This window comes from Glycine soja, chromosome 8, assembly GCF_004193775.1.
Source record: "Glycine soja cultivar W05 chromosome 8, ASM419377v2, whole genome shotgun sequence".
Taxonomy (NCBI): domain Eukaryota; kingdom Viridiplantae; phylum Streptophyta; class Magnoliopsida; order Fabales; family Fabaceae; genus Glycine; species Glycine soja.
In genome coordinates this window covers 42,228,128-42,251,554 of record NC_041009.1, presented here as the reverse complement: position 1 = coordinate 42,251,554, position 23,427 = coordinate 42,228,128, and the positions used below count along the sequence as shown (strand labels likewise).

The 23,427-nt window shown below is 30.6% G+C and overlaps 2 protein-coding genes across 2 annotated transcripts; one reads left to right on the top strand and one right to left on the bottom strand.

Annotated features, from left to right (window-relative positions):
* The first annotated feature begins 3,940 nt into the window (after positions 1 to 3,940).
* On the top strand, positions 3,941 to 9,359 carry LOC114423288 (TMV resistance protein N-like). Its single transcript, XM_028389990.1, has 5 exons — positions 3,941 to 4,583; positions 4,815 to 5,913; positions 6,136 to 6,414; positions 6,526 to 7,308; positions 7,666 to 9,359. Exons 1-5 carry the CDS (start codon positions 4,090 to 4,092, stop codon positions 8,704 to 8,706), a joined length of 3,696 nt encoding a protein of 1,231 aa, XP_028245791.1. The 5' UTR covers positions 3,941 to 4,089; the 3' UTR covers positions 8,707 to 9,359.
* Positions 9,360 to 12,794: 3,435 nt separating this feature from the next.
* On the bottom strand, positions 12,795 to 15,777 carry LOC114423289 (protein FEZ-like). The gene is made up of 3 exons (XM_028389991.1): positions 15,254 to 15,777; positions 14,643 to 14,947; positions 12,795 to 13,775 (listed from the first exon to the last, which is right to left on the bottom strand). Exons 1-3 carry the CDS (start codon positions 15,435 to 15,437, stop codon positions 13,023 to 13,025), a joined length of 1,242 nt encoding a protein of 413 aa, XP_028245792.1. The 5' UTR covers positions 15,438 to 15,777; the 3' UTR covers positions 12,795 to 13,022.
* Positions 15,778 to 23,427: the final 7,650 nt, after the last annotated feature.

Here is a 23,427-nt window from a genome sequence, read left to right as displayed (position 1 = left end):
ACTTTTACATTAACTTTGTTTAATTGTTTGAGAAATGTTACAGTAAAAAATTTTAATTTCTTAAAAAATATTATCATATACTCTTATAAGAAAATTTATTGTAAATATTAGAATGAATAAAATACACTTTTAATCTAATATGTTTTTAATTTTATTTAGTTTCGTCTTATATCTTTTGTTAAAAAAGTTCAATTTAATATTAGCTTAAATATATTGTGTGTTCCTGGTAAGTATAATATATAATTAATTTAATTTTTTAATCATATTTGATAAAGTAATATTTATTTTTGTTGGACATTAATTATATTATACCATCAAATATTAATTATATATTATATTTAATAAATACTGTAATTAATATATTTTTAATAAAATTTAATTAAATAGAAATTTTTTAATATCATTTAATGAAACATTTAATAACATACATGATGTTAAATATATTTAATGATATATAATAAGATACCCATGTTATACTTTGTCTAAACAAATTTCAGAATCAAAGGTTGCCTTTGAGTTGTCTAAAATGGCTAATTCAATCATAAGTTCTCAACATAGTTATCTTTATTGTACTCATTTCTAAAGGTAATGTTTCCTTCCAACATATGAAACAAAAAGCTTTTATAATCTTTTGTTATTAACTTCTTTCATGTATCATGATCTAAGCCTATAGCAAATGCTCCTTGAGTGATCCTTCTCATGAGGATAAAATGATATGGCTTCTGAAAGAAAATATATAACTTCATCATACTTAACATATTTTCATAACACAAAGCATTTGAAGAAGTATGCTTCATTGATTTTCAAGTGCCGGTACAATGGTTGGTGTGTTAGTGATCTGTCCTCGGTTCAGACTGCATAAGGTCTCTTCAGTCTTCATTCTTATGTTGCACATAAGATCTTAAGGACATGTCTTAACATTCAACTTGTTGCTTCTTATAATGCTTTAAACATTCATCTTTTGATGAACCTTCAAGATGTGTGGCTGCATAAATGGAGTATGAGATGTTTTCAACCTTTGTCCTTTGTTGAGTTTGTTGAAATTTTAGGGGATCCTTATAAAATACCAATATAACCACCAGGAACACCTTACGTTAGATTATCAAGAACAGTTTTAGGAATACCTGAATCCATAATGATTGATCAAACAAACGCAGTGGAATCTGAATTCGTAGGTAATTTCTGATCTATGTACTCTTCTTAGGATCTGTTACGGAACGAATAACCGGCTAACAACGTAACCGGTGGCTTCATGGTTCTTCCTCCACCAGAACCTCTTTATTCCCTAATATGACCTTCGTAACTATTTATAATATATGATGGTTCGTTATATTGGGGACCATAGTCTTCTTATAACGTAATTAACCTAATAGGGTTCCCATTATTCTTTAATGGGCCAACACTGACATCTGTTCATTTAAGTCTATATCCTCTGATTTAGTTGTCTAATGGGCTTACTTAATTTGATCACATAAAATAAAACCCACTAAGGATAAATAACTAATATAATTATCTTATAATGTTAGCCCACATTAATGATTGGAATAGAAAATTCCAACAGAGTTAACTTCCTTCAGTGCATATGGAAGACAAGATGTTTCCTTGAGGTGCATAGATGGATCCTTCCGATCTTCTTTTTGAAGTTCACTTCTTATAGTCATTTACTTAATCATTCTGATGTTGGAAGCTCTTTTAGCCTATACTTTTATTTTCAGTGTTAGGCATTGTTGGTTGATAATTGTCTTAGGAACATTATTTTAATGACCATTTTGTGGGAAATTATGTTAATATTTTCATACATTTAAGCTTGTTTGGTCTTATTCATAATTAAGTTTAGAATAAATTAGAATAGCTTTAAAATAATTTAAATGTTTGATTTTTCATCTAATTTTAATTTATTTTGTTGTAGAAATAAATGAAGAAAAAAGACAATTGGTGTTGGGATCTAATTCAAGCATTTTCAAAGGAAATTTTCACGGCTGAAGAGGTCAAACTTGTTAGGCTCAGTGCACACCTTAGGCTTAATGCGCACCTCAGGCTCAACTTGCAGCCACTTGAACCAGTGCAACTTTTGTATGCCTGCTCAGCAAGCAAGTGCATGCCAAGTGCACAACTCAATTACACAAAAACGACAGTGCAACGTGTTTGACTATATTTAAGCACCAATAATATGAATAGAAGGCAAATTTGGCTGGGGAACTATCTAGGGTTTTAGGTTGCAGCTGGGAAGTTCTCCCTTGCCCTCCATGGCTTCCTTACCATTTCTCATCATCTTTTTCATCTATTTTCTTCTTTTCTTTTTGTAGTCATGTAGTTAGGTTTACTTATTTTGGGGTTGAATTGTCATTGGAAAATGCTTTTGAACTTAGAAATGGAGAGGAACACCTAATAGATTTTATGTCTAGGGATGGAGCAAAGCTTGTTAGTCATCTTTTAACTCTTGCTCTTAAAGCAAGTCATTTGGTTAAACTAGTCAAATGATTGATAGTTTAGTTAAGGAACATAGATTCTTTCCATCCGGGGAATTGATGTTTGAGTATTTTTGTGAGTTAATGATAATAATTGGACTTTAAACTAGATTGATGACCTTTATTTGCATAAGGAGGTGGTTTAGTGAAATCAATCCCAAGTCTTTTATCCTCTATTATTTTACTTCTTTTTATTGCACTCCATGTGTTCGTAAAAATGTCAAAAATAGTTTTTTTGTTTATTTATACTCTTGTTATTTACATTTCTTCAATCCAATCATTATAATTGTTGTTTCCAAAAGCCATAGTTAGTGAACATTGCTATTTTGTCGAGTATTACGCGAGTCATTATGGATATGATACTCAAACTTCTTGTTTTATATTATTTGCACAACTTGGTATGCTTGTCAAGAATTCAAATGAGCATTGGTGTCTTGCATTTTTCAAAGGTCAATCTTAGAAGGAAGCTCTACTCTTCACCATGCAGATAGGCCTCATGTAGTCTTCTAAGACTTTTACTCTAACAACATTTCCGAGCTTGTTCTGTGCATATCAGAATGCTTGCTCATAAATATTTTTCATAGACGTTTAACACGGAAACACTTAGAAGAAATGTTAGTCATCACACAAATTTCATATTCCCTACAATTTGCATTGTTAATGATTTGTCATAATTAAAATCAGATAAGTGAATTCAACAAAAATGGCCCCATGAAACTAATGATTAGATGCAATTGTTATACATTTTACACATTCAAATATTAAATTAAAATTTTCGTTTTTACAAGGACTAAATTGTTACCACTTTATACATTTAGAGACCAAAATTGTCATTTACTAAAAAAACTCAGGGACCCAATTAAAAGAAAAAAAATTTGTGGACCTAATTAAAAATTTGATAAAAATACGAGGACCCACAAATTAATTTAACTAGCAACATTTAAATTATAACATTATATGAGTTAAACTAATAATTTGGTTCCAATAATTAACATTTGAGTCCTATAATTGACATTCATTTAGGAATCAATTCTTGCATGAAAAGGGACTAAAACTGTCATTCTTTAGAAAAGGATCTAATTACTAAGAGTATGTTTAGTTTTATGATAGAAATTATGAGAATTGATTTTGACTCTAGTCAAAATTAATTTTATAAAAATATAAATGTTAGATATTAATATAAAATTGATTTTGTCTTAAAACCTCAATTTGATTAGAAGTAATAAAAAGTAACTAGTGGTAATATGTTTGAATCAATGTTTGCAAAATTAATCTTGAATAAATTGATTTTCAAGTGAAATAATTTATGTTCTCTTAATTGTTAATAATTTTTCTGTCTTAATCTTCATTCTTCAAGAACAGGTGTCTAAAATAATTTATGTTATCTTAATTAAATTATTCATATATTAGCTGCTGAATGCCACAAGTCAAATAGATGTTCACACTTGAAGTTCAAGGAAACTTCGTGGATATTACATAACAAGAGTCATATCGTACGCTACCATCAATTTGTGATCTTCACTTATTGTTTGACTCATTACAGCACCAAACAAAACACTTACATAATCTTCACAATAACTCGTTCAATCAAGGTTTGTTGTTTCAGTAGTTATCATCTATCATGACACAGCAATCATGTTCCTCTTCTTCCACATGTGAGTGGACTTATGATGTGTTCCTCAGTTTCAGAGGCGATGATACTCGAAGTGGTTTCACTGGAAGCCTTTACAAGTCTCTTTGTGACCAGGGAATCCACACCTTCATGGATGATGAGGGGCTCAGAAGAGGGGAAGAGATTAGACATGCTCTTTTCAAGGCAATTCAGCAGTCAAGAATTGCCATTGTTGTTTTCTCTGAAAACTATGCTTCCTCAACTTACTGTCTTGAAGAGCTTGTCATGATCCTTGAGTGCATAATGAAGAAGGGTCGCTTGGTTTGGCCGGTTTTTTACGGGGTGACTCCGTCTTATGTGCGACATCAGAAAGGTTCTTATGGGAAAGCATTGGACAAGCTTGGAGAAAGATTTAAGAATGATAAGGAGAAGCTGCAAAAGTGGAAGCTTGCTCTTCAAGAAGCAGCTAATTTGTCTGGTTCACATTTCAAACTCAAACATGGGTACTTAGCTGTATTTGATTCTTTATATATGTTGATTCTGTTTTGTTTTTTTCTTTCTTTTCTTTAGCTGATATATTCCAGTATGAATTGAGAAACTAAAAATTAGGAAAATAGACCTTTACAAATCTAAGGATCATGACAAAGATATAATGAGATTTGAATTTGTGAATGAAACTGGGCATGGATTTGATGCATTTGATTTAACTTTATATGTATTTTGTATTTGGGTAGGTATGAACATGAAGTTATTCAGAAAATTGTTGAAGAGGTGTCCAGAAAGATAAATCGTAGCCCTTTACATGTGGCTAATTATCCAATTGGATTGGAGTCTAGAGTGCAAGAGGTGAACTCACTTTTGGATGTTGGATCCAATCAAGGAGTAAGCATGGTAGGGATTTATGGAATTGGGGGAATAGGGAAGACCGCTATTGCTTGTGCAGTGTACAATTTGATTGCTGATCAATTTGAAGGTCAGTGTTTCCTTGGTGATATCAGAGAAAAATCAAAGCATGGCTTAGTAGAGCTTCAGGAAACAATACTTTCTGAAATGGTTGGGGAGAAGAGTATCAAGTTGGGGAGTACTAATAGGGGGAAGGCAGTATTGAAAAGCAAGCTTCAACGAAAGAAAGTTCTTTTGATTCTTGATGATGTTGATAGATTAGAGCAATTAAAGGCACTTGCTGGTGATCCTTCCTGGTTTGGTCATGGCAGCAGAATCATTGTCACGACAACGGATAAGCATTTGTTACGTGTACATGGTGTTGAAAGAAGGTACGAAGCAAAAGGATTGGATGATAAAGAAGCTCTTGAGTTGTTTAGTTGGCATGCTTTTAAAAGCAATGAGGTTAGTCCAAGTTACATGGATATCTCTAAGCGTGCAGTACTTTATTCCAATGGCCTTCCATTGGCTTTGGAAATAATAGGTTCTAACTTAAATGGTAAAACAATGCCTGAATGGCAAGCAGCATTGGATACCATTGAAAGAAATCCAGATGAAGATATTCAGGAAAAACTAAAAGTTGGCTATGATGGTTTGAAAAGAAATGAGAAGGAAGTTTTCCTTGACATCGCTTGTTTCTTTAGAGGCTCCGATTTGAAAGATGTCACAAGTTTATTGTTCCAAGGTCGTGGTTTCTCTCCCGAGTATGTTATTCGAGTGTTGATCGATAAATCTCTCATAAAGATTGATAAATACGGTTTTGTGAGAATGCATAACTTGGTAGAGAACATGGGTAGAGAAATTGTTAAGCAGGAATCACCATCAGAACCTGGAAAACGCAGTAGATTATGGCTTTATGAGGATATTGTTGATGTTTTAGAAAATGACAAGGTATGTGCTGTATTATTTTTTTCTTTTTGCACTTAGATGAAACTGTTTTGACCAGTATGTTCTAGAGGGCATGGTTCTTAACTTCTTTCTTAAATTTGTGTTTATAAAATTTGTTAACAATTGGATAATCTGCTTTATGACTTGGAATCTTCTCTAAATATGTACATGATATTCCCAACAACTAATGTGTAACTTCTTGTTATTATTCTTTTGGCTTAAAAGGGAACTGATACAATTGAAGTAATCATGCTACACTCGCCAAAGAATAAAGAAGTACAATGGAATGGAAGTGAGCTCAAGAAGATGACAAACCTAAAATTACTATCTATTGAAAATGCTCACTTTTCTAGAGGCCCTGTGCATCTCCCAAATAGTTTGAGAGTACTAAAATGGTGGGGATATCCTTCACCGTCTTTGCCACCTGAATTTGATTCAAGGAGACTTGTTATGTTAGACTTGTCCAATAGTTGCAATATAATGGGCAAACAACTCAAATTCATGGTATGCACAGTTGATCTTTCATGAAATCTTTTGTTTGTCTTATATATTTATATTCATAAACTGCATTTGGAAATTTCCAAAACTAATAAGTTTTCAATTTTGGCAAACCAGAAGTTCGAGTCTTTGAGCGAAATGGTTTTAAGAGGTTGCAGATTCATAAAACAAACACCTGACATGTCTGGAGCACAAAATTTAAAGAAGCTGTGTCTTGATAACTGCAAGAATTTAGTAGAAGTTCATGATTCAATCGGGCTTCTTGACAAAATTACATGGTTCACTGCTGTTGGATGCACCAATCTAAGGATTCTTCCCCGTAGCTTCAAGTTAACATCACTTGAACATCTGTCTTTCAAAAAATGCTCAAATCTCCAGTGTTTGCCAAATATATTAGAGGAAATGAAACATGTAAAAAAACTTGATCTGTGTGGAACTGCTATTGAAGAATTGCCATTTTCTTTTAGGAAACTTACAGGGCTTAAATATCTAGTGCTGGACAAGTGCAAGATGCTTAATCAGATCCCAATAAGCATTCTGATGTTACCGAAACTTGAGAAATTGACAGCCATAAAATGTGGACGGTATGCAAATTTGATCCTTGGTAAAAGTGAAGGACAAGTAAGATTGAGTTCATCTGAGTCTTTGAGAGATGTTAGATTAAACTACAATGATTTGGCACCTGCCAGCTTCCCCAATGTGGAATTTTTAGTGCTAACTGGCAGTGCTTTCAAAGTCCTTCCCCAATGCATCAGCCAATGTCGCTTTCTCAAGAATCTAGTTTTGGACAATTGCAAGGAGCTTCAAGAAATCAGAGGGGTTCCTCCAAAGATAAAATATCTCTCAGCAATAAACTGCACATCATTGTCTCATGAGTCTCAAAGCATGTTATTGAATCAGGTAAGGTTTCTTACTCTTACACAACACAACACTCCCTTAGATTTCATGAAATTGCACAAATCTCTCATGCTTTTTAAACGTTTACAACAACTTCCTTTACATGAGGATACAATGTAATGTTTTTTAAATAATTAAGGAGGTTAGTGCAATGTATAAAGGGTGTCAGTATAATGTTTTTCAAACAATTAAGTAGATTAATGTAGGGGCAGAAACAGGGCATTTTATGCATTTTCACAAAACCTCAGGGGTCAGTGTAATTTAATTTACTCTTTTATTACTCTCACAAACACAGTTGTTAAGTACTTGTTCTTAACTGTTAAAACTCATTATGCTTTTTCTATATATTGTGGCTAACAGAGATTACACGAGGGTGGTGGCACAGATTTTTCCCTTCCAGGAACAAGGATACCGGAATGGTTCGACCATTGTACTACAGGACCATTGCTGTCTTTCTGGTTTCGTAACAAATTTCCAAGGATGGCTCTAGCTGTTGTTGGAGTTTTGGACAAGCAGGGAAGCTTTCCCATGTCAAGATTCCACTTGCTCATTAATGGCATTCAAAAGCTGCATTGCCTTTTCACCGCACAATCAAAACTAACCACGTATCATATATTCCTGTCCGATGTGCAGCTGAAATCCTACAATGGCGAATTGCAAAGTGTGTATGGGGAGGATGGGTGGAACCATGTTGAGATTTCATATGTGGGACCAAGTGCCTTTCCACATTCATGCAGAGCCAAGAGAGGAACCATCAAATTGATGGGGGTTCATGTTTACAAGCAAAAAACAAGCATGGAGGGTGTCCGGTTCACGAATCCTTGGTCTCCAAAGAGATCATACAGCGAAGTTTCCAAGCCTAGTTTGAAAGAAAATTTTCAGTCACTGGCCAAAAGAAGCCGTGGATCACAAGGCATGGAAATTTGTGAGGCACCACGCATGAAGCAGCATGAAGTGAATAGTGGTTATCACAGTGTATCACAGAGACTATGGTTAGAAATTTGCAGCATTGTAGCTCCTGCAGATGTTAAAGTCCTAATGTGGAGCATTTGCCAAAATGCTTTGCCAACTTTTGAATATCTTTTCAGGAGGAAGCTTGTAAATAGTCCACTCTGCCCCATTTGTGGAACAGAACCTGAAACCGTCGAACACGCGTTCCTGTTTTGTCCGTGGACACGACCCCTTTGGTTTGGAAGTGATTTCCAGTGGTGCATTGATGCCAAAACAGTTCAAAGCTTTCAACTTTGGCTTTGGCAGAAACTAGTGGAGATTCAAAGGGTATATCAAGAAAATGCCAACCAAGTATCTGCTCAGGTGGGAAGTATTTGTTGGGCTATTTGGAAAGGAAGGAATGAATTTATTCTTGAAGGAAAACCTGTCAATCCATTGATTTTAAGGTAAGGCATCTCTGTGTGTATATGATGAGAATGAGGGCTATATTTCTTTTAACGAGATTTGTAGCTTAAAAAATTGGGGTGTAAAAAGATGATATCACCCTTGATTTTTTATTTATTTGAATGACTTTTCTCTAATGGTAAAGTGGGATTGTTTTTAAAAGATACTCAAAATAATGCCGTGCAATATGAGATTATGGGCCATGGATAAATCATAAATCATGTATATCATATTGCTGTTGCTGGTCAAAGCAGTGAATCTGTGAGGATCGATGGGTGGCAGTGTGTGTGGTGATTTTCTTTTTTGGATTATGGGTACCAACTTGTAGTGCTATTGGAGTGTATTTGATTAAGTTTACTAAGAGAAGCAACACGAAAATGTCTTACCTTTGTTAAGAACTTCAAGTACTTGAGATGAGGCAAAAAGCTAGAGAGGAGAAAGGGGATACTTATATGTTTATCTGGTATAAAATCAAATGATAAGACGATTACTGAAAAAGAGAATCCTTGAGTACCGATTGATGCTTCATAAATGGATATACACGAGTCATTTACTCTTGAAGAATGAGCTCCAAGAAAAAGGAAGAGGTATTTGTGTAAACTTTAAAACTTGTGCCTCTTGACTACTATAATACAATGTTATGATCCTTTTGTTTTCAATAGGTTCAAGAAACTTAAATGCTAAGGTTGTTGTTAAGAGAAAATCTACCATAACAGAAGTAGAGAATGAAATTGAAAAGATGGTTGGAGAAGGTAAAGAAAGAGCTAAAGCTGTGAGAGCATTTGATGTTTAGAGCAAGAGGAAAAACTAAGTGACATTGATTTCGGGGGTTATGAATGACAGCATAAGACTAGGGTATTGAATGTAGGAAGTAGGAGACAATTACTTGCATTTTGTCATATTAGGCCTCTTTAATAAATTTTTCCATAAGCACTTGCAGGAGAAACAAAATAAAAAAAATGAAATAAATCTTTTTTAAAAAGTTAAAATTAGTTTATGTGCAAGTTTTTAAAGAAACTAACAGAAAAAGCTTCTACTGATGAGAGTTGAGTTGTGACTCTCAAAGATACTACATGAGTAACTCAACTCATTGACCACATCCCAACATCAAAAACTCGAATTACAATTCTATTAACTAAACATATTTTAATCATTTTCAGGAATCTTGATTTTATGAAATCCACTGTTCTAGTAATCATGATTCTTGGATATGAAAAAATTTATTTCCTATCAAACGCCTAAATGCTCCTATGTAATGATGAAATTAATAATATTTATCATTTTATACATTTAATAATTCACAAAATTTATTCTATATAATTATACAAATATATCCGGTGCATGTCAATAATTGAGATCATGAGTGGTCAGAGTATGAGTATGTTTCAGAATCTGAACTTGAATACGAGGTCTCATCACTGTCTTCCTCGTCCAAAGTTTCTGCCAATAATGGCCACGAACATTCTAAATTATCATCAGGATCATGCTTCTTCCTTTTTCCAGCTAATCTATTTTCTGAGTTGTTGTGCCAATGGTTCTCTCTCTTATTGTTTGTTCTTCCCGGCGATCCTTCAACATTTAGAGACCACTTGTGACCATGTCATAGATTAGGTGTGTTTGGATGGGGGCGTTTGCAAAACTGTTTTTCAATGAAATTGATTTAGTGAAGTAATTTATGTTTAGATATTTTACCTGAAAATAAATTTGATGTAAATTTTAGAGTAATTTCTTGAACTCAATTCCAAAAACAACTTTTTTTTATCAATCATAGTTAAACCGAGGTTTGGAGATAAAATCAATTTTACTCGACAATTATCAAGCATTGCACTTTATGTGATATAATAAAATTTATGCAAAAAATTAAATTTAATTATAATATCAACCATTTATTTTGAATTATTTATTGTTATTGCACTTGTCTCAAAAGTACTCCCTCACAATTATAAGATTGACACAAAGGTCTAAGATTCCGATGCATTCACAAAAATGAAAATAGTATACTAATTAATAAAAAAATTTATCTTATACAAAATTTTCTAGAAACTTGAACCAACAACAACCACAAACTATAAGCAAAATTAATCTTTAACTTGTCTTTTTACCTAACACTACCTAAGTAATTCTAATATAGAATATAGGCTTTGGGATGTTTGTCTCAGGAACTCTTATTGGATTTTCTCCAAAATGTGAAGATAAAATATAGATTCCCATGTTTATTAGAAAGTAATAAAAAAACATTCCTACATATAATTCATTCCTGAAGATTCATGTTATACATGTTCCTCTATTATTCTATTCCCATGTAAATAGGTAAGAATCTTATATTCTCATGTTTGAAATAATTTATCATTTCCTTATATTATCTCACTTATTTTTTATTTAATATATTTTTTTTAAAAAAAATATTTAAAGACATTCCAAAAAATTAGAAGTATTTATCAAACATCTTTAATGGGATAACATTTTCAATAATAGCATTTACAGGAATATCATTCCCTGAAAATATAATCAAATCCGCAAAACAAAGTTCCTCTATGCATGGAGTCTCCCAAGTGGCGGTTATGAGTAGTGGGTATTCCCATTTTTTTTTTTTAAATCAAAAGGTATATTTCATTTCCATCATAGTATAATTAGCAATACAATACACTGAGGCATAAAGCTGAAACCTGCAGGGGACTAGCATGGAAAGAGGATGCCCAAACTAAACTATGAATAACCATGTTTTACTTGTCTCCTTACTAAGCCAATCTTAACATTTGACAAAAAAAAACTGCAATATCTCTTTGTTTACTTATCATTATTACATGATCATTTGATGTAATATCCGTGCATTTTACGGGTTTATTTAAATATAGAAATATAATTCTAATATGTAAAAATATATTAATTTTTTTATTAATTTATAATTATAAATAATATATATTAACTATCAATCTTGATTAAAATTGAAATATATTAAATATTGTATTTTTAATAGTTTGCAATTTTCTAATTTTGCACAATAATACGAATGGTAACACTTTTAATAGTTTATCTTTTAAGAATAGATTATATAATTAAAGGTAATGCTATTAGTTATTTTTGTCGTTCTTGCTCAAGTTTCTATGATATTTTGTTAATCCGTAAGTTGTTGTGTTAAAAAATAATTATTGATTTCAATAATTGATATTGTTGTTTATAAACGATTGATTATTAATTTCCAAAACACATGGATCAACTAACATAAAATTATTTCAGCTTAATAGAGATATTTGATTTGAATCATAGGGTATGTACGTGTGTTACTGATCATATGTGATCGACTCAAACAAAATTATTTTCAATAGAAAAACTAATTATAGTCTAAAAAAAATTGTTTGATTTAAAATGTTTTTTCATATTGCTCATCTTCTTTAAATTTTGGATATGCATTTTGATTGAATCATTCATTGTTTTAAATAAATATTAGTTTGATATTTTTATTTTATATTAGTATTATTCTATCACCAATTTCAATAAAGTATCTGTCAAAGAAAAAAGCATTTGTTAAACTCACATTTTAAATTATTTACCTTACCTAAAATAGTTAGTGTCAGTAATTCTTAATAATAATTATTAATATTTGCACGTAGTGTTTTCATTTAGACACATATAGATAATGATATGCATTTGTGTGACCTATCAAGGGCTTACCTTCAAGCCTAATCTTTAGATTAATTGAACAAGTTTGACCTACGTATTTTTCAACTTAAATTTTGCAAATTTGTCATTATCTTTTAACAAAAAGTTCATTAAGGTAGAGACAGAGAAATTATTAAAAATACATATAATAGTATTAAAAATCTATTACGTTTCATTTTACTTATTGAGATTAGTAGTGAAGCAATACATATAAATATATAAATAAAAATAAATAAAAGACAAAACGCAAAATCTTGTAAAAAAAAGAAGACAAAAGGCAATTTAAAAATGCAACATTTTCTTAATCAAACAGAAAGGTTTACCAAAATTTCTAATAATTTTTTAATTAAGTATTTATTATATATTTCAATTCTATTATTTTATTCATTTCTAAAATTATGTATTGTTTTAAAACTTCCACATTACTTCTAAAATTCTTTCTACAAACATTTGAGTTCACATCTTATCTCAAGTTACAAATTGAAAAGGTTCAGAGTCCTAACAAAAAGAACTACATACATATGAAAATTGAACAGAAATCCAAGTCCTACACTATAGCTAGCTAATGTCCTTGTTTGTTAGAAGCTACAAAAACAATGGCTTCTAATTTATGTAAATTGGACCAAGTATAACTCTTGGTTGTAGATTAACTAGAGGGTGCATTACAAGGACAAAGATGAAGCATCCCAAAGCATATTTGGCTTCCATGCATCGCCAATATTGAATGGAAACCCAATGGATCGCACTGTCTCCAATTGTTGGTCACCAACACGAGGCACCACATTCACATTAGGAATCTTTACCAACACATTGTTATCATCGTGGTTACCAAATGTCCCTTGCATGTTGTCACGTAGTAATGGTATTTGGTAGTCATTACCATGCTCTTGTAACACACCAAAGTTTGTGGTTATTATACCCTCAGAGTTCTTACTAAATTCTCCAAGAACAGAAGATGATGTGCTCAAAAGCAAGGAAGAAGCATCCATTGAAGATTTAGCATTGGTTGTTGTTGAAGTTTCAAGAGGAGATGAGAATATCAAGCCACTGGTAAGAAGGTCTCCATAATTTGAAAAGGGTAACCGATCTAAAGATTTGTAAAGCATTAATGGATTCATAAGTGGTTTGTTGTAAGAGGCTACAACATCTAAAGGACAAGGAGTGGTGCTAGTAGTAGTTGATGAGTGTTGTGTGTCATTGTGATTGAAAGTACAAAACTGGCTGGCTAAGCTAGTTTTCTTTGTGAATGGCATGTTTGCTTGACAAAATTGGTTGATGTCTCTATGATCAGTAGTTATCATATGATCAGAATTAGTAGTTGTGGTTTCAGGTAAGGGTGAGACCCAAGAATGTGAGAGAGCTCTTTGAGCTGTAGCATTGGTTTTCTTGAAGATCCTGCAGATTGCCCAGGATTCCTGCAAATTAAAGGTCAAAAAACAAGATAATATTAATTAATAAGTCAAAGAAAGATACTTGCAATCTGAAATAATGATATGTATAAAAACATTGATATGAAGTAATCACATTCTTGTAGCTATAAATACTTTCAAAAAATAATCCTAATTTCGTATCATATCACACTTTTATAAACTTAATAGAAAAGAGTTCTAGGTTTCAGAATATGAGTGAACACTTTTCTTTTCTATACATTCTATTCACACCTATCATTTATTTAATTATTTATTCTTATAATATCATGACACATATTATATATACACTTATATCTTTATTATTTTATTTTATTAGGTATTAAATACAGTTAAGGTCTAACAAATCATTTGTGAAGATTTCTTTTTTTACTCTCTAATTTCTTCCCTCCGCATATCAATTGATTTGACATTTTATCAAAATTGTGAAGAGAAAGGTTATATGAGATAAATATTTTTTCTAATTAAGGATAATGATTTGTGAACACTAAATTCTAGATAACAACTAAAGAGAAAATTAAAAACAAAAAGATATAAGTATAATAGATAATATGCTGTCATAAGGAGAGATTAAGAAAAATAATAATTCTTAAATATTAATGAAGTGTTGGAAGACATTAAAATTTCACATATTACTATTCTTTTTCTTTTAAAAAGAAAGATATTTTCACATTACATTGTTAGAGATAACAACAACAAAAAAAATATAATAAATACCATAGATGATTTAATACAAAGGAAAAGAGAGATCAGAGACAAGTTTAAATTGAGTATAAAAGTTATGAAGTGAAAGGTTGTTTTTAAAATGGGAACTTGGGTTAGGAAAACATTGTAATTTTGAGAAGTTTTACTCACGTTAGCAGGAATAGTCTTGTCCATGAACTTCTTGAGGGATGAGGGTGGGTGAGTGAGAGATGGTAGTCTAAACTCATGCATCATCCAATCAGTTTTGATCCCTTTGGCAGCTCTTCCTTTGTAGAACACTAGAGATTTCTTCAAACCAATGCACTTAGAACCCTCCGAGGAATAGATAGGGCGATCAGTCCCTGTAGCTTTCCAGAACCCAGCTCCTGTTACCCTATTTGGCCTTGCACTGTTCCTGTACTTTCTGTCTCTGGGGCAGTAGAAATACCACTCTTTCTCCCCAGTGGTGGCCATTTCTACACATCACAAGCATAGAAAAAAATGACTAATTTCTTAAGATACTTGGTACCAAAAAGGTACTATAGTTTATAAGAAAAATAGGTTACAAACTTACAATTATGCAGGAGTATAAAGTCATTTTACGTTATTATCTAATTACAAATCACTATATATGATAAATTTATTAATTTTACAATAATTTTCTTAAAAGACACAAATAGTTATTTCTGTTTAACTGATAAACTATTTTATCCTGCGGTCACTGTATAGCTATTAAACTTAACAGTTTATACATAAATCAAGCAAGCTTGTGTGTTTCTTACTTGGAAGATCCCAAGGATCATACTTGTAGATATCAAGCTGCTTGATGAGCTCAATAGAGAGAGGCCTCTGCTGAATCTTTCTCTTAAGGTAAAATCCAACAAGCTCCTCATCAGTTGGATGAAACCTGAAACCGGGTAGCATAACCTCATCTAGTTTCTCACCATTATCATTTCTCTCTTCCATGTCTTAAACTGTTTAATAATTATTCTAGAAGCAAAGCCTAATCTTATATATGTTCAATGAAAGAAATAGAAAAAGAGAGAGAGACCCTTGTTGTGTCTCCTCAAGATTTATAACCAAAACCAGTGAAAAGAAACAAGCTAAGAGGCTGAAGGTGGTTAATGTACGGGTTTGAAGTAATTATTAACCCTAAAAGAAGTGTACTGTGAGGTGGTGTTTGAGAAGAGTTGAAAAACAAAGGTGTGAGTGAAGTTCACTCAATGTGAAGAAGCCATTATATGCTTCCTGAGAAGGGATCTGCCTCCGAAGGTTCAGCCGTCTTTTGTGGTGACGTTTATAGAAGTGTGTGTTTTGCTTGGTTTGGTTTATTGGTTTGGCTCATATATTACAGAAGAAGAAGCAAAGGACAAACTCTTAAAAAGAGAACAAAGTACTATACCAAGAAACAAAATCTAAGTCATGAATATTTTTGTGATTTTTATCAGAAAGAAAACCATTTTTTTTGTGATTTGTTTAATTATGACCTAAAAGGTTGGATCTCAAGAAACCGCCAAACTAGCAGCATATGGGGATTAAGATCAAATACCCTTAATTTCAACCTATTAATCCCTCATGAAATTAAGTTTTGGCTTATCTGCTACAAGCCAAGACAAAGCAAAGTTCCCAAGAAAATGAAATTATTTTATTGCCTTGTGTTTGAAACTTTTGAAACTTGATTTGGAAACGTGGGCCAGAACCAGATTCCAAAACACTGCTCAAATATAGAATTCAACAGAAAATTCTAGTTAGACCAACTTAAGATTATATTATTGGTTTCAAGGCTCCTCAGAGTCCGAAAATCCCGTTTCTATTCCATTCCCCGGAGCTTCTATTCCACTGGTTTTGTCAGAATGAAAAGGTTTAATACTGAAAGCATTAACTAATTGATTAATTATTTCGTTAATGTCTAATTGTAGATAACAACAAGCGGACGTGTGATCAAAGTCTAATGTGGTTGAGGGGACCGCTAGCATTTACTAGCAGGAATATATTATTAATTAACAAATTCTACCTATCAAAAGACTATATTTTTTCCCTTAATTATTTGGTTCATTAGATGAAAAAGATTATGATTAATCTAAAGTTCGATTAAGATATAAATAAAATTTAATTAAAATTATTTTTATTGAATTTAATCTTTGATAGAAATAATTTTTTATTAGAATTTATTTACCTTTTTGGCTCATCTCTATTTTAGTTTGAGTCTCTTTCTCCTATGAATCAAAGGTTAAGAAAAAAAAAAGACTGTATACTTATATCATACATTAGTATTTTTTTTAGCTACAACATAATGTTGTGTTGATATACTTTAATATAAAGAAAAAGTTGCATTTCTATACTCTTTATGCTATTCAGATTTATAATTAATTTATTTTGCAAACAAATATTTTTGTTAACTTTTAATACAAGAAATTTATGGAAATTACTATTTTATGATGAATAATATCAGGCATGCATGGCAATAAAAACTAAACTAATTGATATCTGGTCAATCTCACTCCAATTTTGATGAAAAAAAATCTATTTTAATTTGACCGGGTCGGGATCAAGCTTTTCAGACTTTGGGAAGCGGGTTTGGTATGAGTATGTGACTCCCTACCTCATATTTGCCTCGTTTTATATATTTATAATTATTAATAATATAGTTATATATTTATTTATAATTCAATTATATATATATATATATAATATGTAATTATTTTCATATTTTATTGTTTATAATTATTTTTATAGTTAAATAAATAATATAATAATTATAATTATAATATTAATTATAAAAAAATTAAAAATTAAACAGTTAAATAATTAAAATATAATTTAATTCTTAAATATATATATATATATACATATTTATTCTTTATTAAATTATATATATTTTTTGAATTAAAATGTAATCAGTAAATTAATATATGATTTATTTAAAACATATGAATAAATAATTTTAAAAAATGTGAGATGAATATTTCCATAGGTTTTCCCAAATCTAATAAATTTAATGGAAATGGATTTAAGTTTCATTTTTTCACCTCCGTCTTTTATAAAACCAGGCGCGTCCAGCCTTTTGCAGGGATGGGGATAGGCAAACCTATCCCCGAACAACCCCATTATCATACTAATATGTTGACATATATTATACGAAATGAGGCAAATAGGGATTTTTTTTTTTGTTTTTTGCAATGAGTATAAAATTCAATAGGCTATACAAATTTAATTTTATGCATGATACTAGTTTGTTGTCATGTATCAGCATTCCTTGTGCTGATGTTGGTCCTTTAATTTGCTGCAATAAAATTCATTGGCTTTCAAGAAGAAGAACAAAACACTATGCTAATAATGACTGAACCAAGGTTAGGATGAAGGCATGAAGCAATGAATTAATAAATTTAATCATATTTTTAGAGATGAATTAAACATATATATATATATATATATATATATCTTATTAGGGTGGGTCTAGTGATAGAGATTAAAGTAGATGCATAATAACTTAAGTTTGATTAAAAAAATTAATATAATTTGTCAAAATTTAGAACCAATCAATAGACAAACCCTAAACTAATCAACAGACCTAAACTAATGAGATCATTGACTCAATGGATTATGGGTGTAGCTCATTTAGCAACTAAGTAGTGGGTTTGTAAGAGTCAAAGGACTTTCGCATGATACATTCTTAAAGAAGTCAACAATAATAAACTTTAAGTGTGACTAAATGTCAGACAAAAAATTAATCTCATAGTCCTATTAGTAAGTCAAACATCATAATTACAATTGTTAAAAAAATAATTAATGAGATTATTGTATCTTCATCCAAAAGAATACAGAAGTAGGATTTCTCAATTTCTTGCTTTTAGGGGTATCAAATAGGTTTCAACAATGGAACTAGTGGTCTAAAATGCCTTCAATACCCCCACTTTCTGTTAGTCATGCACACATAGATTTTCTGAAATTTTTTGGCAATCAACATGGTCAAAATGTGTCTACTGGTTGGATATCAAGTGCCGTACCACTAATTAATGTGAAGTGCACTGAGTCAAATGACAAACTTGGGACTTCAGATTCAGTGAAGCTCCCAAAAATTTAGCCCACCTTTGCCTGTTCCCTGACCTAGGGTTTGCTTCCCAAGCGTGTAACCAAAGTTTACCCTCCAAATCCAAGCATCTATATATCTCTTTCTACGCGAAATACTCTCTATAAATAAAGTTCCATAGTCCAATTAATTAGTATTTTATTTCATGAATAGAATTATTAAATTAATTAAAGCCATCAGATTGTTGCTCCATTAATGTCGCAGCTTCTGGCCTCTCTTATTGTCATTACAACCAAGGTTGTAATTTCTCGTGAACCTTTATGGTAAAAAATTGTGATAGAATGATACTTAAAACCTTACTTGAAATAAGTTGTGAAATTGAATGTGCATTTTTTTTTTTGTTAATGGTGTTTTCTGTTTCGTAGTGAAATTGCCATTTTTTTTTTTGGGTTTTTGCTTCTAACTTTTAAAATTATTACTTTTCGTCTCTGCATTTTTTTAGTATCTAAACTTTCCTTCCACAATCTCACTTTGTTAAGTTAATGTCAGTTAATGATCTGTCTTATAAGGGAAAGAATTAAATTCATGTGTTCTCTAACTAGGCAGGATATCTATTGGGAATATCATCAATTAACTGTATAGTAATTTAACAAAGCTAGAAAAGGGACTAAAGTTTAGGCAGAAAAAAAAATGTAAGGACAAAAGGTGAGAGTTTTAAAAGTAACTCTCAATTGTATAGAGACCGTTGTTAGCCCATAAATTATTTTTTTTTCTTACTTAATTATTCAATGAAAGGATATTCTTGTATTTCCTAATTTATAGAATCAATATAAATTTCATTAACCAACATTAAACATGATAAAATAATGCAAATCAAAATCACAAAAAAATTAATATGCAAGTCACAAATAAGTTGATCTTGTGTCAATAAATCATTTTTTATACTTTACAAATTAAAAATGTTTAAGTGCACGTGCTTTTATATATTTTAAAGTATATTTCAATATAAAATTATAGCCTTTCATCCATTAAATAATATTTTTTTAATATACATGGGTTACATGTATATTTTTTATTACCTATATTTATAATGGGTATAATTAAATTTTTGGTCTTACAATTGGATAGCAAAACGATATGGTCTTGATTATTCAAGAACATCATGGCACAGAGAGAGTTAATTGAGTTAAACCACCAGGATTGGGCTAAACTGATGCAACAGGACAAGTTCTCTATGAAAACTATTTACAGGCTGCTTTTGAAGGAAGAGATTTATGTTCCATGGAGGTTTTTGATGCATAACAATCATGCAAGACCGCGAGCAAAATTGAACCTCTGGATGGTCTGTCATGGTAGGCTCCCTACTATGGACAGGCTGCATAGATTTGGTATGATCCAGGAAACAGTTTGCAAGCTGTGCAAAGAAAAGAATGAATCTCTAACTCACTTGTTCTTTGAGTGTGGTATGACAAAAACTGTTTGGGACCAGGTGCTCCATTGGCTAAACTTGGACCATAGGATTAAAGGTTGGAATGAAGAACTTGATTGGATTATCTCCCAAACAGGAAAAAAGGGTTGGCGGGCTAGTATTCTGAAACTCGCTTTCACGGAGACAGTCTACGGGATTTGGCACCACAGGAATGAGACTGTTTTTGGGCACACTGTATCTAATAACTTAGTTAATGATATTATTGATAATATAATTTACAGGGGGTGGTATACAAATAAGCTGAGGAAGCATATTGCTAATATGTTATTATAGGCTTCTTTTGATCTGTACGATTTTTTTTTTGGAGAGTTGGATCCTAGCGATCGCTTTGTAGTTCTTATTGATTTTTGAATTAATACAATCCCTATTTGATTCAAAAAAAAAATTCAGGATTTTAATTTTATTCCAAACGAGTTCATAAAAACATATTTTTGTCACCAAATGATTCTCTCCATTTATTAATTTCATTTATATATTGTGATTTTTTTTTCATTAAAAGTATGTTTGGTAAGTCCCTCAAGTAGCTTATATATAAGCGATTTTGGTTAGCTTATAAGCTAATTTGACCAAACTTGTTTGGTGCATGTGCTTATGTTAATAACTTACTATTAATTGTTATTTTTCAATTATATGCTTAATTATTAGAAAAGAATAAGAAATAATAATATATGAAGATATTAAATATGTTTTTGTTTCCTAAAATAATCAATGATTTTCATTCCTATAAAATTTGAAACCATTTTTTTCTCATATAAAATAATTGATGTTTGGTTTTGGTTATAAAAAAAATGGTTTTCATCCTTTCAAAATTTGAAACAATTGCTTTAAATTCCTAGCATTGATTTTGTGATAGACAAATGACATTTATCTTAGGGTTTAAAAATTTGGAAGTCGTGACCCTCCACCACTAGGTTGATCTCTTAGTGGGTTATGTGCAAGCAATAAACAAGAAAGAAAAATAATATTACAAGATAACTAATAATTTTAATATGAGTAAATAATATTGCAAGATTTTAATTATCTCACTCATGTTTCCTTTCATAGGGTATATATTACAAGATAACTAATACTCTCTGCATCCCTAATTATAATTAAAACTCTTTCAACTAATTCATATCATTTAAAAAAAATAATTATCATATTAAATTTGTAATTATTTATAGTATCATTTTAAAATTATTCTTTTATTTTCTCTTTATTTATTTATTTGTTTCTCATTAATATTTGGAGGGAGAATAATTAAGGGTGTGTAGGAAAAAAATAATTAATATATTTAAAAATTAAAAAATAATCTTATTAAAAGGAATAAATAAATTTTGAAAAAAAAATCTTATAATTAGTGACGGATCAAGTATATAGTAATGCTAATATCTTGATTCATTAATACTGCCAAATGTGATGGTTCATTAGCATTAAAACAGTCAAGTACTCTTGAGGCACATTGAAAGTTCAACAAGTTTTCCAACTTGATCATTACTAATTAATGTTAGTAAAAAACCATGAAGCAGCTATCTTTAAGAGCACGACCAGTCAATTACTGTAATAATACTCATAACATCATTTAACATCCTCTAAAGAGAGCACGTGGAAGCAAGCTGCCAGCCAAGTTATTGCAAGAGTCAAGAGTGGTAATTAATGTGAGACACATCACATAATTTAGACACCCCACACCACGATTGAATTGGTGATAAGAAACGGATTAAAGTAAAATAGAGGGAAATTTATCATGTCGGCATGTCCTATCTATTATGAGATATGATAGAATTAATCAGTTCACTTTCTATTCAAAACTTCAATTTTTTCGTCCTCTAATTTGAGGAAATGAGATGAAACCAAAATTAATTATTTCATTATTATAATTATGAATTTACACCTAAATCCTCTTAGTCACTTTCAAATTTAAGAGTTTATGTAAACATGTATAAACTCAACTCGAATACTCTAATAGTTTACTTTATTTAAAAATATTAAAATACTTATAAATAATATAATAGTTCAACATTTCTATCCTATAATAAAGAAAAAAAATAAACCACAACAATAAAGATACTAATTCTAGTAGTGTATTACTACTAAATATTTCTTATGTTCATATATATAAAATTTAATTACTCCATTCATCAAATATTAAAAAAATAATTAATTTAGTTCATAACAATAAATTTATCTTAAATTTATAATTTTTTTTAAAACTATCATTGTTATTAATATTTTTTTCTCTTCTAATAGTTTGTAAATGCATTTTTTTCTTTTTTTAATGAAAGATATTTCTAGTCTAAAAGTAATTAATGTAAGGAAGGAGCATTATAGATTGAATCTTATAAAAAGAAAATATCATTTCAAACTTGTGTTTTATATAAATAAGAATGGAGGGAGGAGGGAGTAAGTTCAAACTACGCCAAATAATATACAATCACACTATCACATACTTTCACCTTCCCCTTTAGCAAAGGAGACCTCAACAACTTCACATTCACTAAAAATAGAGTCTTCAATTGTCTCCACACTGAAACATATCTTCATCTTCACCATCGCTAAGGGTAAATGTACTATACACAATAGTAATAGTGGATTCAAAAGTTTGGATATCATTTCTTAGAAACTACTTGTGTTACCAAATCGCATAAACTAAATAATTTTCGGTTTTTATTTTGAGTCAAAGATTATTTGTTTGCATTCAAGAAAATAAAAAATAAAAACAAGCAATAGTTTCAAAGAAGAGATATGTATGAATAAAAGCGACTTAGATTATGATTTTATATGTATTATTTTTCCCATAATTCTTATTTTAATTAAGAACTCTCGGTTACCAATTAATTGTCAAATGCCTCTTATTTTAATTATCAACCTATGGTCAATGTTTGAGAATACTCTTCCCCTTAAATCAATCCTATATTGGTCATTTGGGATTTAACTTAAGGTTAAGGATGAATAACAAAGAATTTTGTAAAAAAGAGATTCACATCGCCAGTTTGATCATGCAAGTTTTATGAACCCTACCATTCTATAGGTCAGTTAATTATGAGAAGATTGTCACAAACACGTAATTAACTAATAATCAGTTGATCAATTCTAATATAGAAGTGAAAGTAATAGAAAGATACAATTAACTGAATAACATCAAAGAACTTTATTAAAAAGAAGAACTAGAGTACATGGGTATAGCTACATCACAATTCGAGTTCTAAGAAATTTAATCAACCATGATCATATAATAACTAAACAACATACAATATTGCATTAGAAATAAAAGAGATTGAAAAATCTTACTGATTCGGACCTTAATTATTCTCAGTGCAATTATTCTCTCAAAAGCTCATGTTCATAAAATGTATAATAAATTTTGACTCCATCAAGTACAAACTCCAACTTCTTATTTATAGACTTCTAAAAATAATTACTTTAATTAGACACGCTATAGATAGATATTCTAATAT

Coding starts and splice junctions, on each gene's coding strand:
- LOC114423289 (XM_028389991.1), bottom strand. CDS start 15,437: ATGGAAGAGAGAAATGATAATGGTGAGAAACTAGATGAGGTTATGCTA. Junction 14,948..15,253: donor TGATCCTTGGGATCTTCCAA/GTAAGAAACACA, acceptor TGTGATGTGTAG/AAATGGCCACCACTGGGGAG. Junction 13,776..14,642: donor ACAAGACTATTCCTGCTAAC/GTGAGTAAAACT, acceptor TTTAATTTGCAG/GAATCCTGGGCAATCTGCAG.
- LOC114423288 (XM_028389990.1), top strand. CDS start 4,090: ATGACACAGCAATCATGTTCCTCTTCTTCCACATGTGAGTGGACTTAT. Junction 4,584..4,814: donor CATTTCAAACTCAAACATGG/GTACTTAGCTGT, acceptor GTATTTGGGTAG/GTATGAACATGAAGTTATTC. Junction 6,415..6,525: donor GCAAACAACTCAAATTCATG/GTATGCACAGTT, acceptor TTGGCAAACCAG/AAGTTCGAGTCTTTGAGCGA.